The following is a 17111-nucleotide window of genomic DNA, read 5'->3' as shown; positions in this document are numbered from 1 at the left end:
GAAGGTTCGAGCCAGACTCAAGCCGAATGACTGTCCCTGGCTCTGCTCGAGGTCCTCTTGGAACGTCATGCTCAAGACGAGTGAGCCTTCTAATGGCTTCTGCTTGCCCTGCCGCCCCCTCTCTTAGTTCAAACCTGCCTTCCCAGCTCACTTCCCCTTCCGTCTTGCTGCAGCGGGTCTTCCAGGGCAATTACAAATGCATAAAGCTTTCACAGCACAAGCACCGCCATTAAGGTCTAATGGCTGGATTGTGCACTGTGAATCCAGGAAACTTGCGCACAATCCCGGGTTCCTCAACTCAGGTGAACAAACTGTCATCCTGGGGTATTATTTTATTTTACTGTGCCTCCTTTCCCTTCATCAGCAGATTTGACAGTGCGCGGAATGAAATAAGTTCATGATTTGCGGTGTATAATATCTTCTTTTGTATGGGAGCAACATACAGCAGGCAGATGATACCTGACTTGCCACTTTGACCGCTACTGACATCGTGATCACGACGGTGCAGGTGTTGGCATGAATATTTCAAAGTTCATCTTAAGATCTATCACTTCTACCAAATGACTCGTGGTTCAGCGGTACAGTGTAATGTACTAACGAGAAACACTCCAGCGTCACAAGGAAAGCTTTTTTGAACAGTGAAACGTGTTTGTTCTGTGTTTACAAGACGTGTGTTGTATGATTTACTTGGCAAATATTTTGCAGGCTGGGCTTTGGCTCCTAGAACCCAAATTGACCCCAGACTCAGCTCTCCCTGTTAATATGCGGGTTCTCCCACCTCTAAGAGTGACATCAATTTAAGTGAATCAAGAAGGAGCCCCACCTCTAACAACAGTTTCCCCAAGGTGCTGTGCCCTACTTCCCACCAAAACAGTCCTGAGTCTCTAGATCGCAAGGGTGACATGTTGCCAGCTAAGGCCAGCAAGACTTCCTGGTGTAAAGGTCATTCCCAGATCTATGTTCTTGGAAGGGGCATTGCTATGGTACTGATTCAGAAATTGAGCAATCTGCAGTTAGAAGTACCTACGGGCAAAACAAATAAGTTACCTTCATTGACTCTTTTTCTAGTGGATACTCTAACCACAGATTATTTTCAGTGTGTGGTTCTCCCTGTTCTGTGGAGTGGACTTTCGGGATTTATTAAGTTTCCACACTAAATACGCACACGGTCAAGGTTTTTAATCTGTTAGTCATGCTCCACACATGAGGGGGTTGGAGAAGACCAATGAATAAACAAATCAGCGGGCAAGGGTGATGCCTTTATGGGGTCCTTCTTGACATGTCCACATGCAGGCCAGGAGAGTAAAGGCTGATGACGCAACCTGCCAGCAAGCAAAAGCTATTCCAAGTATTTCTGGATCCAGTCTGGTGCCTTTTCATATTCACATGGTGAGAAATCTGTTGTTAGAAGTATCCATTATAAACAGGTTAACAATGAAATTGTATGTGCTGCACTTCGGGCTGTTGGCCTGGCTGGACATCTGTTCACTCATGTTTCATCGCACCCCTAAAAGCTGCCAACGAGTCCTAAGCCTACCAGGACTTTATTTTCTTTACCTCTGGCAAGGTTATTCCTGTCTGCAGTGGTTTCTTGCAGTGGCAGGTGCCAATCAACAGGGTTGGCAGGGTGGGTTGGGTGGGGGAGAAAAAAAAACGGTTACCTGTGTGGGAGACGCGTTCGTCTCCCCTCCGTCCTCGTCATTGGTGCACACAGGCAATCACAATGCTGCTTTCACCAGCATGACAGCAGCATCATGATAGGTCTGAGTGGCGTGCTCCGCACTCAGACAGGTAGTGGGAGCCTGGGCATGTTCTCAACTCGCCTGTGCAATACAGCTGGGTAGAGGACATGCAAAGTGCGCAGGTCTGTCTGGCCCGCCCAACACGGCCGGCCAAACAGACATGTGCACTTTACAAGTGCACATAAAACACCTCAGGCCCCCTTCCTCCAGCCCAGCCACGCCCCTTCTCCCAGGAAAAATAAGATTATATTAACGTAACGTTATCATTTTATTTTTCCTTTCCCACAATCCAGTGGGGCCACGCTCCTCGGCCTTAGCAGAGGAGCCACCCCTGGTGTTTTGCAAAGGCTGCTGGTGGTATCCTGAGCAACCTTTACAGGTTTCTATTGCTTTCTCACACGGTATAATAAGGCTCCAGATTTCTGCTGAATGTGCGACCTGTTGCTGCCCTGCATCTCATGCTAAGTCCACCAACAGAGTATTTCTGATAAAGTAGCTCTTGTAGTCCTGGCTTTTACCTTTCACTCTGATACATGTAGAGCCTACCTCTCCCCAGTTTCAATTATAATTGTAGTTTCAATTAAAGAACTAAAAGTATGAGAATGCAAAGTAAAGGAATAGATGGATTAGCTAATCACACATAATGGGGGCAAATTGAGTGCTCTGTTAAGGGTCTTGCTGCAAATCCCAACTGTTCATCTTCTGCTCACTCCACAAGCCCCAGATATCCTACTTTTACCCATATGTCCACCCTCGTGGATGTGGCATTTACTTACTTGAAAGAGTCGATGGCACGGACAGAGGCAGTATACTGTGTCAGAAAGAGCTGCACGTCGTTCAGTGTCCAATTATACGATTTGCACGGCTCAATGAACTGTAGAAAGTAAGGGAACAATACAAAAAAAATCAAAGGTCAAACACCAGAACAGTGTTGAGTAGAGGAAGCTGAGGGTAGAGGCTGGAACCACTGAGGACAGAAGGGGTAAGAGTGTGCAGACAGGAGCGAGATGGACTGGAGAAAACAGGGACTTGAGAACTGGGGACCTTTCAGGGCAAGGGTGGATCAGGGCTGCCAAGTTTTTAGTGTGTTTATTTCCCGATCTTCTATGTGATACAAGGAGAGACACTTTATCAGAACTTAGGGCCCGATGTAGCAAGTTCCGATTCGCAAAATCCGATGCAGAACGGTGTCTCAGACACCGTCTGCGATTCGCTATGGGGTCGCGAAGACCCACCTCATTAATATTAATGAGGTGGGTCGCATTTTGCGACCCCATAGCGAGTCCCTGCACTCACAGGGATGGTGGCCTTCTGAAGACAGCAGACCTCCATGTCTGTGACTGCTTTTTAAATAAAGCAGTTTTTTATTTTATTTTGCAGCCCGTTTTCCTTAAAGGAAAACGAGTTGCAAAATAAGAAAAATAACGAAACCATTTGGTTTCATTTTTTCAGAGTAGGCAGTGGTCCATTGGACCACTGCCTGCTCTGAAAAAACCTTTTTGGCAACATTCACAAAGGGAAAGGGGTCCCATGGGGACCCCTTCTCTTTTGCAAATGGGTTACCACCAGTGTGACACTGGTGGTAACTGCGAATTGGTTTGCGACCGCGTTCGCCGTCACAAAGAAATTTGGCATCGCGATGCCAGTCGCAAATAGGAAGGGGACAACCCTTTCTATTTGAGAGTCGCATTCACATTTTGCGAGTCGGTACCGACTCGCAAACTGTGAATGTGCATCGCGATGAGCATTTTTCATGGCGCAAACTGCGATTTTCACAGTTTGCACCATGCAAAATGCTTGCTACATCTGGCCCTAAATTGTTATTCGCAACCAATAAGTGGTGAACTTTCATGTGGCATAAATGACCACCAATGCCATACTTACTGATCCACAAGCACAGGGAATTGATCAGAGTAGTAACTATTAGAGCCTTGTAAAAAGAATTGCTCCAAAAGGAAATAGAATAACTGCCACCAGTCCTCATACCCCAGCATGTTAAGCTTCACCCAAAGCTATGGCTACCCTGACATCACTAATAACCAGGTCTTCTGCTAATATAGATTTCCTCTAACTTACGTGGCTCCAGCACTAACTACCTCAGGTCCACTGGAAGTACCGTCTCCTTCCAGGGCCCCTGTAAACCATGACTCCCTCCAGGGCCAAACGGTCACATGCAGCTAACTTCACCCACCAGGTGCCCTGCAAGCAGACTCTCTAGAGAAGTACTCCTAACAATGGCTCTCCTGTGAAGCTCTCCTAACATCGGCTCAATCGAGGTCCTTCGTGATGTTCTCCTAACATCACCTCCATTGAGGTCTCTCTTGCAAGCAAAGACTCCCACTAGGTTTCCTACAAGCACAGTTTTCTTCCAGGTACCATGCAAGCACCGACCTACTCCTGGCCCCTTACAAGCCGTATCTACCTACTAAAAACATGAACATGACCTCCAATCTAAGGAGCTACATGAACAGAAAGCCCATTGCTTTGGGCCCACTGGCTGTCTCTTTCATTATTTTGTAGAAACCAATTCAAGCAATAGTGTAAAGACAGCTTTAAGAACTGCCCATAATAAAAAAACTATTTACTTAACAGATGGCACTGAGGAGCACACATACACCAAGTTGCCCTAGATCATGTGTGGGTACCTTATGGAGGCCAGAGCCTCGTGTTGCGTGCTTGTAGCTGTAGGCCTAAACATACATACATATCACTATGCACTGAAAAAACGCAGGACTGTAGAAATTATACAAGGTTGACATGGGGAAATCCTGTGGACGTTGACTTACAGTACTTAGTAGTGTGGGTACAAAAACACTACATTTGCTGGTGCTTTAAGTATAAAACAGGAACACTTTGATGAGTCAAGACTATCTATCTGTACACACTGAAAGAAAACAAAGGTTACAAGGACGGTATAGTTAGAAATAGATTTAAAAAAACAGAAATCCACTTAAAAAACTAAAGGTTACTGGGACGTTATAATTAGGTTGACATTTTGAATGTACAAATCCATAGAAATTCACCTCTTATAGTTAGAGTTATCTCAAGTAACTACAGATTGTGCTCTAAAATAACTATAACTCACGCACCCCTCAACATGCACAGTTTATTTGTCAAAAAATGTACTGCAAATATTACATTGATATTATCAGTGATGTTATCAAAGGTGTCATGAGTGCCATAATTTGTGGGGTAATTAGCAGTGCATGGCGAGAGAGCGAGTTATAGTTACCTTAGAGCATGATTTATAGTTACTTGAGATAACTCTAACATGTGAATTTCTATGGTTTCGTAGGTTTAAAATGTGAGCCTAACTATAATGTCCCTGTAACCTTTGTTTTTTTAAGTACATTTGTGTTATTCAAATTCTATTTCCTAACAATAACGTCCCTGTAACCTTTGTTTTTTTCCAGTGAATTTCTAAGGTTTTTCTAATGTAAGGATTATGCTACTTACCCTGTAAGCAACTGTTCGTGGCATATAGTGATGAAGATTCACATGTTGTGCATACTTCTGCCATCGAGTGTTGGGTCTGGATGTATACAAGTTGTTTTTCTTCGAAGTCGTCAGAGTCACGAAGTAAAGTGACCCCTTCTTTCGGTGATACTGCACATAGTCATAGACTCCATTGTAAGATTGTTTTCCGGAACTCCAGTGAGAATGGAGTGTAAATATAGTGTGAGTAAGAGATGTCCATGCATGTGAAGTGTAATAAAAAATACTGCAAAAGCAACAGGCGTCAGGGGAGGTGGGTGGGCGCATGTGAATCTATACCACTACATGCCACAAACGGATGCTTACAGGGTAAGTTACATAATCTATTCAATGGCATATGTAGCTGTAGATACACATGCTGTGCATTGACTGTAAAGCAGTGCCGTCCCCAAAAGCAGTGGCTAACCCGTGGGTGTTGCAGTTGTTTGAAAAAGAGTACAGAGCACACTTGTCCAACATTTGCTTGTTGCTGTGCAGACATCCACACAATAAGTTTGGTAAATGTGTGTGGATTTGAACATGTGGCTGCTTTGCAGATCTCACTAACTGGTATGTTTCACAAGAAAGCGATAGATGCACCTATTTTACGAGTTGAGTGTGCTCTAGGAGGTATGGGTAAATTTAATTTAGCTTTAATATAGCATGTTTTGATACATTTGATTATCCATTTTGCTACACCTGCTTTATATATAGCGTTACCTTTATGTGGAGGTAAAAAAGCCACAAAAAATGTTTAGTATTATGAAAATCTTTAGTTCTATTGATATAGTATAATAATGCTCTTTTGACATCTAAAGTATGTAGAGCTCTTTCAGCAACTGAATCAGGTTGGGGAAAAAATACTGGTAACTCAACCGAATGGTTTAAGTGGAAATCACTTTTGGAAGAAATGTGGGGTTACTACGAAGTACTATCCAATCTTTATGTATCTAGAAGAAAGGTTCTTCTAAGGTTAGTGCCTGGATTTCACTCACATTTCTTGGTGAAGTGACTGCCACCAAAAAAGCTACTTTCCAAGAAAGAAACTGAATTGGACATTTATGTAAACGTCCCATAAGTCTGGTAAGAACAACATTAAGACTTGATGTTGGTGGCACTGTGGGTGGAATCACTCTTTTAAGACCTTCCATAAATGATTTAATGACTGGAATTTTAAATAGCGTTAAATACTGCCTATTTTGTAAGTAAGCTGCTATTGCTGTCAAATGCAGCCGTATTGAAGAATATGCTAGACCACAAGTTTGTAAGTATAACAAACAGCAAACAATATCTTGATTAGGTACATTAAATCGGTAAATTTTTTGTTTTGACAATAAATGAAAACCTTTTCCATTTAGCGGCGTAGCATGCTGTGGTTGTGGGCTTGCATGCTTCCTTAAGAATGGTCATGCATTCAGGAGGTAAATGCAAATATCCAAACTCTATGACCTCAGTAGCTAAATTGCAAGGTTGAGTTCCTTGGGATTTGGGTGTCTGATGTCTCTATGGTTCTAAGTGAGAAGGTCTGGGCGTAGGGGAAGCTTCTTATGTGGAACTACTGAGAGTTCGAGTAGTGTTGTGAACCATGGTTATGTGCCCACGTGCGAACCACAAGAATGCGGTTGAGAGAGGATTGTATGAGATTTCTCACAACAAAGGGAAGAAGAGGGAGAGGTGGAAAAGCGTAAGCAAATATCCCGGACCAAATGATCTATACAGCATTGCCCTTGGATAGTGGGTTTGGAAGTTTGGAGGCGAAGCTTTGACAGTTTGTGTTGCTTGCTCCTGTGAACAGATCTATGTGTGGAAATCCCCACTCATGGAAGAACTTTTGTAGTATTTGAGGGTGGAGTTCCCATTCGTGGGCCTGTTGCCTCTTCCTGCTAAGCAGGTTGGCAAGATTGTTGTCCATCCCTGGGAGGTGTTCTGCTAACAGATGAATCCAGTGTCGGATTGAAAAATGCCAGATTGTCTGAACTAGTCGAGACAACTGCAGAGAGTGTCCCCCCTCCACCCCATTTTAGTAAATAGAATATGGCTGTTGTATTGTCCGTTGGGACTAGAACAGTCTTGTCTTAGAGGTGAATCAGGAATGCTTTGAGTGCTAGGTGAATTGCCTGAAGCTCTAAGTAATGTATGTGTAGAGATTGATGTTTATTGTTCCATGTGCCTTGTGTTGAGAGGTTGAGGAGAGGGACTCTCCAACCTGTAAGGGAGGCACCCTCTGCGAGAGCAAGATGGGGAACAGGTCCAGAAAAGGCCACCCTTTTGTTAGATTTTGTGTGTACCACCATTGCAGAGAAGAGTAGATGCGCTGTCTATCAACGCTAGATTTTGTAATTGACCCTGTGACCCCTTGAGACCATTGACTCGCCAGACACTGCTGCTGTGGGCGCATGTGTAATCATGCATGTGGCACGATTTCAATACAAGATGCCATCATTCCCAGAATTATCTATACTGTTCGTACTATAATACGTTGATTGGGGAGTATTTGATTCAACAGAGTTCTTATATTCTGAATCCTGATTACATTGGGGTAGGCTAATCTTAAATGAGTGTTTAGAACAGCTCCTAGATAGAGCTGTACTTGAGATGGTTGCAGGTATGGTTTTTGTATGTTGATGGTGAACCCTAACTGGTGTAGGAGATAGACAGTTGTCTGTGTGTGCTGCACACATTGTTGAAGGGATCTGGATTTGATTAGCCAATCATCCAGATATGGGAAGACATGAATGCTTTGTCTGCGAAGATGTGCTGTGATGACTGCAAGGCATTTTGTGAAAACACAAGGTGTACTTGGTACTCAGAATGGGAGAACTTTGAACTGGTAAAGTCTGCCCTGTATGACAAATCTGAGATATTTTCTGTGTGCTAAGTGTATTGGGGAGTGGAAATAAGCATCCTTTAGATCTGAGTCACACATGAAGTCCGCTTGCTGTAATAGTGGTGTTACATGTTATAGAGTGACCATATGAAAATGCTCTGATAGAATGTACTTTTTGAGTGGTCTGAGATCTAAGATTGGACGAAGGGATCTATATTTTTTGGGAATGCGGAAATATAGAGAATAAACTCCTTTCCCCTTCTGATGATTAGGAACCAACTCTATTGCTCCTTTTTGAAGGAAAGCCTGTACCTCTTGATTTAACAATTGTAAATGTTCCAGAGAAACATTTGTGCTTTCTTGGTGGTATATTTGGAGGTGTGGCTATGAGCTCCAGGCAATAACCATGTTAGATAATGTCCAACACCCACTGGTCTGTTATATTTTGCCAGCTGGGGAAAAATTGTTGCAGACGTCTCCCGACAGATGTCGTGGGATTGGGGGGGAGAGGGGAATGATAAGGGAGTCACTGTTTTGAGGTAGAAGGGGTGGCACGAGTGGAGACACCTCTCCCTCTAGCGTTGTTTCCTCTAGCTGATACCCTATAAAAACCTTTTGAAGAGGATGGTGAGTGTTGCTGTCTCAAAGAGGTAGAAGACTCTGATGCTGCTTGTCTGTTACTTTGCTTCAAAGTTGATTTACGAAAGGAACCTCTATTTCCAGGAGTTTGTAGAGCTCCTAAGACTTTGCAGCATCAGCATCTTTTTTCATCTTCTCGAGAGTTTGGTATACTTGTGGACCAAAAAGATGTTTTTGATCGAAGAGGAATTTAAAAGTATCTGTTGTACTTCTGTTTTAACTCCTGAGAAACACAGTCATGCACAAAGTCTTACCAGTACACTTGTGTTTATTACCCTGACAGCTATCTGCTGCATCAAGCGCAGATTTGATAGAGTTGTTAGTGTAGGAAGATGGCCTGGTGTGTGGTGAGTACCTATGGTATTATCACCCTATACCAGGTCCAGGTAACCCTATCATTGAAGTGTAGTCAGTCTAGGAAGCCAGGCTCTCTAGAGATAGCTGTGGATGAGCAGTCAATGCTTACCTATGAGACATGCAAAGCTCATGCAATACCACTTATAGTCACACAGCACTTACACACATGAAAGAACCACACAGTTACTTTATTTTAGTGACACAAATACTAAAATACTATGTAAGCAATACTCTACTAGCAGGTGAGTAAACACACTATTATGTACCCCTTAGCTGTCAGGAATGAGCTAGAAAGTAATAGAAAACAGTGCAATAACAATATACAATAGTGACCCTAGGGCGAGCCCACACCATATACTAAAAAAATGGAATGCAAATGAGGGACCCCCACCCAGGTAAGTGGGATCTGTAGAGGGGAGCTGGAGGAAGTAGGAACCCAAAAGGTAAGTACCAGAGTGCTCCCCAGCGACCAGGAGAGAAGAGGCAAGTACCTTGTTTTTCCCAAACCCACAGAGAAACTTTGTGGAAGGACTGTGCAAGACCCAAGCAGGACTTCAAGAAACAGAAGATGGATCCAGACAGAAGAGGACCTGCAAATGAAGGGGACCAAGTTAATTTCCAGTTGCAGTGTCCAGTTAGGGTAGGGGCCTCTACCCACCCTTCTGGAGTTGCAGGACCAGGTCGACGGTGAAGACTAGGAGTCGACTATGCAGCACAGGAGCAGAGAAAGAGTTCAAGGAGTGATGCAGTCGATGTCCCACATCCGAAGAAAAGTTGCAGTCCGGCAGTGGAGTGGAAAAACCACCAACAAGTCTTTGCCAAGGCAAGAGTTGCAAAAGAGAAGTTGCAGAGCTGCTGGGGACCAGGAAGGTCCGAGGGGACTCAACCCAAGGAGAGGAATCCCGGGCGACCCCAGCAGTCAGGAGAGCAAGAAGTCGTGGATGCAGCCCCCACAAGCAACGCACAGGCAGCAGGCACAGGAGTCGCAGGGAGGCCCGCTCACCACACCTGCAAAGGAGTCCCACATCGCTGAAGCAGCAGACAGGAGACCACACGTTGTGGGGAAGAGTGCTGGAGGCCGGGGCTACACAAAGCCTAAAGATCCCTCGGAAGAAGAGCCAACAAGCCTTGGTAGCTGCAAGAGTTGCAGTGCACAGGGGTATTGTCCTGCAAGGACAGGCAAAGACTCACTACCTCCAAAGCTGGACACCTGGTACAGAGGTCGAAGGGGATCGCTCAGGACCACCACCTGTGTTGCGGGATCCACGCAGAGTCGCAGGAGAGAGGACCCACGCAGCCAGTCATTGTTGCAGTTGGTGCCTGCGGATGCAGGGGAGTGACTCCTTCACTCCAAGGGAGATTCCTTCTAGCTTCTTGGTGCAGACTGAAGAACTGATGCCCTCAGAAGATGGGCATCTGGGGAAATGTTGCAGTTGCTGGAAGGAGCCGGAGAAACAATGTTGCACAGCGAAGTTGTCGCTGGAGCTGCAGATTGTAGGTTCCTGTGAAGTCCAGTTGCGGTTCCAATGGCCAGAAGTCAAATTAAATGTTGCAGAGGAGTCCTGCTGGAATCTTGCTAGTCGAATCTGAGGACCCACCCAGGAGGGACACCCTATATAGCCCTAAAAGGTGACTGGTCACCTAGCAGGGCGACCACCCATCAGGAGGGGGCTGTTATGTCACCTGCCTGACCTAGCCACTCAGATGCTCCCAGAAACCTCTGCCCACTTTGAATTCAAGATGGCAGAATCAAGTGGCCACCTGGAGGAGCTTTGGGCACCGCCCATGGGGTGGTGATGGACAGGGAAGTGGTAACTCCCCTTTCCATTGTCTAGTTTTGTGCCAGGGAAGGGATTGGAGGTCACTGAACCGATTCAGACTGGTTTATGCAAGGAGGATACCAAATATGCCCTTCAAAGCATACCAGTGGCTTGGGGAGGGTACCCGTCCCAAGGCATGTAACTCCTATTTCCAAAGGGAGAGGGTGTTCCCTCCCTTCGCCAAAGGAAATCCTTTGTTCTGCCTTCCTGGGCTTCAGTTGCTCAAGCAGTAGGAGGGCAGAACCCCATCTGTAGGGTGGCAGCAGCGTGGGCTGCCTGGGAAAACCCTGCAAACTGGTAGGAGCAAAGTTGGAGGTCCTCTAAAGAGCCCCCAGAGTGCATCGAATCATACAACCAATACCGACAATAGTATTGCAGTATGATTCAGACATGTTTGATACCAAACATGCCTAGGTTCGGAGTTACCATTATGTAGCTGGTCATAGGTAGTGACCTATGTCCTGTACACGGCTAAAATGGCTTTCCCGGACTCAAAAGTCCAGGAAAATGGAGCTGGAGTTCGTGGAGGCACCTCTGCTCATGTAAGGGTGTCCTCACACACAGGTACTTGCACCCTGCCCTATGGGCTAGGAAGACCTTCCATAGGGGTGACTTACCTGGGTTGACCTGGTCTAGTGACCTGTAGTGAAAAGGGTGCATGCATCCTTTCATGCAGGCTGCAATGGCAGGCCTGCAGACACTTTGCATGGGCTCCCAGGGGTGGCATAATACATGCTGCAGCCCATGATGAACCCCTGGTGCCCCAATGCCCTGGGTACCTAGGTACCATATACTAGGGGCTTACATGGGGGCACCAGAATGCCAACTGTGGGTAAAAAAGTTAGGGACAACCAAATCCAGAGTGAGAGAGCATAGTTACTGGGGTCCAGGTAAGCAGGATCCCAGTAAACACAGCCAAAACACACTGACATCAAGCAAAAAGTGGGGGTAACCATGCCAAAAAGAGAGCACTTTCCTACTTAGAGATTAACTTGCCCTCCTGTACAGGTTGTTGTCCCTTCTTTTTAAATTCTTCTGGAAGATGTTGGATAAGATCTTCCATCTCGTCCCAGTGTGGCCTGTCATATCTTGCTAAGAGAGCTTGTGTGTTGGCAATTCTCCTGTGGTTTGCTTCTTGAACCCCCACCCTTTTTTCCTGAAGCATCAACTAGCTTTGACTCTTTATCTGGAGGAGGTGCGTCCTCAGCAGATTGAGAGTTACTTCTTTTGCGAGCATAGGATGACCACTAAGGAATCTGGTGAAATCTGTCTTTTATTATAAGCAGGTTCTGATGGGGCTGGTTTATATTTTTTATCAACCCTAGGCGTAATGATTCGGGTGAAAAGGAGGGAGTCGCCAAGATGGCGAACGTAGCGGACACTCATTGAATAGCTCCGCTCCCGGCCCAGAAATAATCCTGATTGACAACTTCTCCGGGCCTCTCCAAACGCCGGAATCGTGAGCCCCTTGACCCTGGGCGAGGGGGGTCAACTCGTTTGTGTCCGCCAGTGAGAACTGGTGCGCCAGAGAGCTGGGAGGCCAGTATGGCCTACCCGGGGCGAGAGTTGGGAGCCCTGCCGCGTCCTGCTTAGCTGCCGTATGGACAGAGGAGGTGCGGTGTGCTGCGGCCCCGAATGTCGGCGCGCCTATTGTAACGTCCGACTCCCTGCGACGGAGAGATTGGTGAGCGGACTGTGTGGCAGAGGTGGAGTACGGCATTGCCTCTGGGGCACGAGAGGCACGGAGACGTCGTGCAGTGAAGACGAGCCTGTGGGGAGGCGAGCAGGACGCACAGGGGCCCAGGACTCAGTTGAGAGCGTGCCATAAGCAACAGCCCTGTCTGGCATCCTTTGTGGCCCCCTGGCAGAAATATTATCACCCATAGTGAGAACCTCCCATTGGGGGACAGGGTGAGGTGAGGTCCAACATCGGAATACTTTGACACAGCTGGTACGGGAACCACATGGGAAGCTCCAGTCCCTTTTGGAGGCACTAGTGGCAGTAATCACATCGACATAACTGTTTGAGAAACAAAGACTCATGAATGGGACCAGCTGCCTGGAGACCTAATTGATAGCCTGTGTAGAACAAATACGACCCAGAGGATCAGGACTTTTTGATCAGCTCTGGAACACCAGGAGTGTTTATTCTAGAGTGACCCCATTTGATCACGCTGTGAGGTGTGTGAAACGCCATAACAAGGAGGGGGCAGCAGCCCTCAGTACGTGGAATACCACTAGTCTTTGGCTTGGTTCATTGGTAGCTGGAAACACTAAGTAGGGGAGTAGCACACAAGTAAGTGAGCTTCCCCACCTGGTAGCACTCATGGTTAAACCAAAAGCAGCACGATTACTGCCACTTGCAGAGGAAGCAATATCACTGCTGTCCACCATTGCTAAAGACAATGCAACAACCCTTCACCAGATGAACAAGACTCTACAGGCTCATTCCGCGCAATTCAATAAGCTTTTACAAGCAGTGCTGGGCACAACGACTTTAGAAGTAAAAATAGACTCTGTGGCGCAGGAGGTCAATTTGCTTAGAGTTGACCTCTGTAAACTAACCAGAAGGGTGTCTGGGAACGAGGCCTCATTAGCAGTGGTACAACCGGAGATTGAAGACCTTCAGAGCCAGGTAACACAGCTGACAGCGGAAGTCTCTTCTCTACAACGCAGGGCAGAAGATGCGGAAGGATGCTCACGTAGAAATAATATTTTTTTGGGGGGATTTCCAGAGCGTGTGGAGGCGTCTAATGCTGAATCATTCCTTGAAACACGGTTGAAGATCACAGTGCTTGCAGTGTATCCCCTTTCTTCTCCATTGAAAGAGCGCACCGGATTCCTGGTAGGCTGCCAAGACCTGGAGCACCACCAAGACCGCTAATGGCCCGTCTACTCCATTTCCGGGGCTGTGTTTGGATTCTTCAATGCTTCCGCGCGCAGGATCCCTGGAGATTTGACAACGCTGGTATTACGGCCTACCCAGACAATACCATGGAGGTGCAATGCAAGCGAACTTCATACATAAAGGTCAAACAATTACTTCGTGAGTGCAACATCACTTACTCCCTGCTCGGCTCCGGATGGTGGATGAAGGAAAGACTCACATTTTTCCATCACCTAAGGATGCATTGATGTGGGTGTTTGCCAAAGGATTGGTCAAATCCCACCGTGAGGAATCCCTGGAGGGATCCTGGCTGACACCCCAACCCCGACGCAAAAAGAGATCTGGCATCGAGATGCGCCACTCAAGGGCGCAGGCGGCTGAGGGCCAAGCACAGACACTACTAGAAGCCACCCAAATCGCATCCAATCCATATACTGCCCACCGCGATGATAAAGCAACGGACTCTGACTCATCGTTGGGCCGCTCCAGTGGAGCTACAGTTCTCTTGTTGTTGGGCCCGGATGTGACTCCACGCATGGCTGACCTTTAATATTCTGCTTTAATTTTGGATGATAATATACAGTTCACTCATTATGGCTTTTGGTAGCATGGAACGCCGGGCATCAGGTCCAAGATAAACTGTGCATTCAGAGTGGCTCCACGGCTCGGCCCGCACTTATACCTGCCCGGTTGAATAATGTCAACTTGTATGGGCTGATGACCTGGGGGTGCATGCTTTCAGTCGGTGAAAGGAGGGGTCCAGGTGGGTGAAGTGATCAAGGCACTTAAAAAGGGCTGGCGGAGACATAAAGAAAACTTCTTACGCTAACGCCCCCTCCACTTTGATCGGATTCCCGAATGGACACTGTTCAAGCCATGACTACTAACTGCACTGGTTGTGCTAACATGTTATTGGGCGATCTAGGCCCTGTTGGCCGGGACCCAGGAGAATTGAACACTGTTTATCGTTTTACTGATAATATGTGGGTTTTCGACACTGATGTTGAGTGCTGGAGGGGTGGAGTGCAGTGGGTGGGAGATGGTGGCCCACTGGTTTCAGAGTCCTTTGATGCAGACATACACAGTGATTACAGGACAGAGGTCCACGTCCAATACCACGCACTTACACAAACATGAAGATTGACAGCTGCACAGTGGTAACATGAAACGTGCATGGAATGGCCAATCCAGTTAAACGTCATAGGATTCATGCGTACTTAAAACAGATCAGGGTCCACATAGCAATTCTGCAAAAAACACATCTTACAGAAATAGACTTGCATAGCATCAAAACTAAATGGCGTGGGCAGGGACATGGTACAGTGCCGGGCATTTGCTAGAGGTGTGTTAATATGGATAGCTCTGGAGGTTCCCTACGTAGTTGAGCGCTCTGTGGTGGTCAAGGAAGACAGATATGTGCTGTTGGAGGGCTCCCTAGATGGCAATTCCCTATCTATAGCTGGATGACATGCCCCTAACTCAAAGCAAGGGGATTTCCCGAAGTCGATCACACCCACACTTTTCCAGGACCCTACGGCCAATTGCATATGGAGTGGTGATTTCAACTGCATACCCAATGTAGATTTAGATAGATCTCATCCACCCTTGATGGGAGCTCCCAGTAGGAAGATGGCGGATGAACTGAGTCAATGGATGTCCGAAAGAGAGCTCCATGACATATGGCGCCTTTTACACCCTCAGGACCGTGAATATTTTGCTTCTATTCCCCAGTGCATGGGCTACACACCTATATAGACTTGCTGTTGAGCCCGGCTGGTCTGGCCCATGACACTACAGAGGCGGACTACTTAGCTAAGACATTGTCAGATCATTGCCCCCACGGGTCAACCTGCTTTGGGGCAGACAACACACCTCTGTACCCACATGGCGTCTACAGCCTGACATGTTGGCAGATCTGCCTTTCCGGCAGGAGGTGGGGGCTTGCATTTCCCAATAATTTTGAATTAAACAGAAATACAGCCTCAACACGAACAGCGGAGTGGGACGCTCATAAAGTGGTCATAAGAGGCCATCCAGATCTATTACACTAACGCAGATTTGCTGGAGGGCAACTTAGGATGTGCGATGCGCGCGATTAAGGGATCCCTACATTTCTGGGGGTCTCTACCACTATCGCCCTTGGGATGAGTGGCTACTGCAAAGATGATCATACCTCCCAGGCTGCTATATTTCTTTACTGCATTACCATTAGTAGTACCCTGATCCTTTTTCAGAACCCTGAACGGTCTGATGTTAGAACTAATATGGGGTACCGGTCGGAGGCGTGTTGCACTTGCTGCAACACGCCACCTGTTCATGGAAGGTGGCCTAGGCATGCCAAATTATGAGCTGTACTATGCAGCAGCGCAGCTGCAGTGTGGCCACTCCAATGGCTACAGAACTCTCCCAATGAGGAGTCAACGTTAATGCGTGAAAGTCTGGGAGGAGTGTGTGCTAGCATGGTTACAGGACCACACAATCCTTCCTCTGCGAGGAAATTACCTGATGGAAGAGGCCCGCGTGTGTTGGGGCCATTACATAAGTGGAAAGACCACAACTCTGCCTTACTCACTTAAGATTCCACTGCTAGATTTTCCGGGCGCAAAGAAGCTACACATACAGCACTCCCTAGATCCATGATTAGAGCTGGGAATACACACTATCAGTGACTTATTTAAGGAAGGCTTTCTTATGACATACACAGAACTAGATGACACCTACGGCATAGGGCTTCTACGTAATGTATGGCGAGGCGGAGACTCTGAACATCAGGTTTCGGCTTCATTACATGTGATACTGTCCGGCATAGGGCCTACTCACATTACATCTCAGTTGTATAGCTCTCTCCTGGGACTTCCTGATACAGATCAGGCAGGAGCACGTGCGAGATGAACTACTGGCACAGTCTACATGGGCCTCAGCGATTCGAATGGTAAAGGAAGTGTCACGTAACCCCAGATTCCGCTACACCCAATTTAATTACTTTCACCAAACCTACCTATCCCCTCACCGGCTTCATCGCATGTTCCCTCAGACTAATCATGGTTACCTGCGCTGTGGAGAGCCAGGTGCTACGTTCTGTCACATGACGTGGGCCTGCCCACCTGCACAGCGGGCTTGGCGCGACATCACTTCCTTAACATGAGAACTAGTCTGTCACACATTGCTCCCTACACCGGAATCATGCCTGTCAGGCATTCGCACCAGGTCTTGACGAGATTGAAGAGATGGCCAAACCCACAGATGTATTGATCTGGCATTTGTGTTATTCAAACACCTTATAGCAATGGAATGGAAAGCGCCAGGGGTGCCAAACACGCGCCAACGGCTGGGAGATTTGCTAAAGTGGGCGAAGGTGGAAGCAC

The 17111-nt window shown here is 46.9% G+C and overlaps 1 protein-coding gene across 5 annotated transcripts in view; it reads right to left on the bottom strand.

The window, feature by feature from the left end:
* The window catches only part of FIBP (FGF1 intracellular binding protein), a 156821-nt gene that overhangs the window by 58604 nt on the left and 81106 nt on the right, over positions 1-17111 (bottom strand). For 3 of the 5 annotated variants that reach the window (XM_069208022.1, XM_069208023.1, XM_069208024.1), the window contains one exon: positions 2519-2616. The exons of the other annotated variants lie outside the window; for them this stretch is intronic. In XM_069208022.1, coding sequence (XP_069064123.1) covers positions 2519-2616 — 98 coding nt within the window. The remainder of the gene's footprint in view (positions 1-2518; positions 2617-17111) is intronic. 5 annotated transcript variants of the gene reach the window in all.

Source organism: Pleurodeles waltl, chromosome 9, assembly GCF_031143425.1.
Source record: "Pleurodeles waltl isolate 20211129_DDA chromosome 9, aPleWal1.hap1.20221129, whole genome shotgun sequence".
NCBI classification, from domain to species: Eukaryota; Metazoa; Chordata; class Amphibia; order Caudata; family Salamandridae; genus Pleurodeles; species Pleurodeles waltl.
The sequence above is the reverse complement of the archived record's forward strand: the minus strand, read 5'-3'. Positions and strand labels throughout refer to the sequence as shown.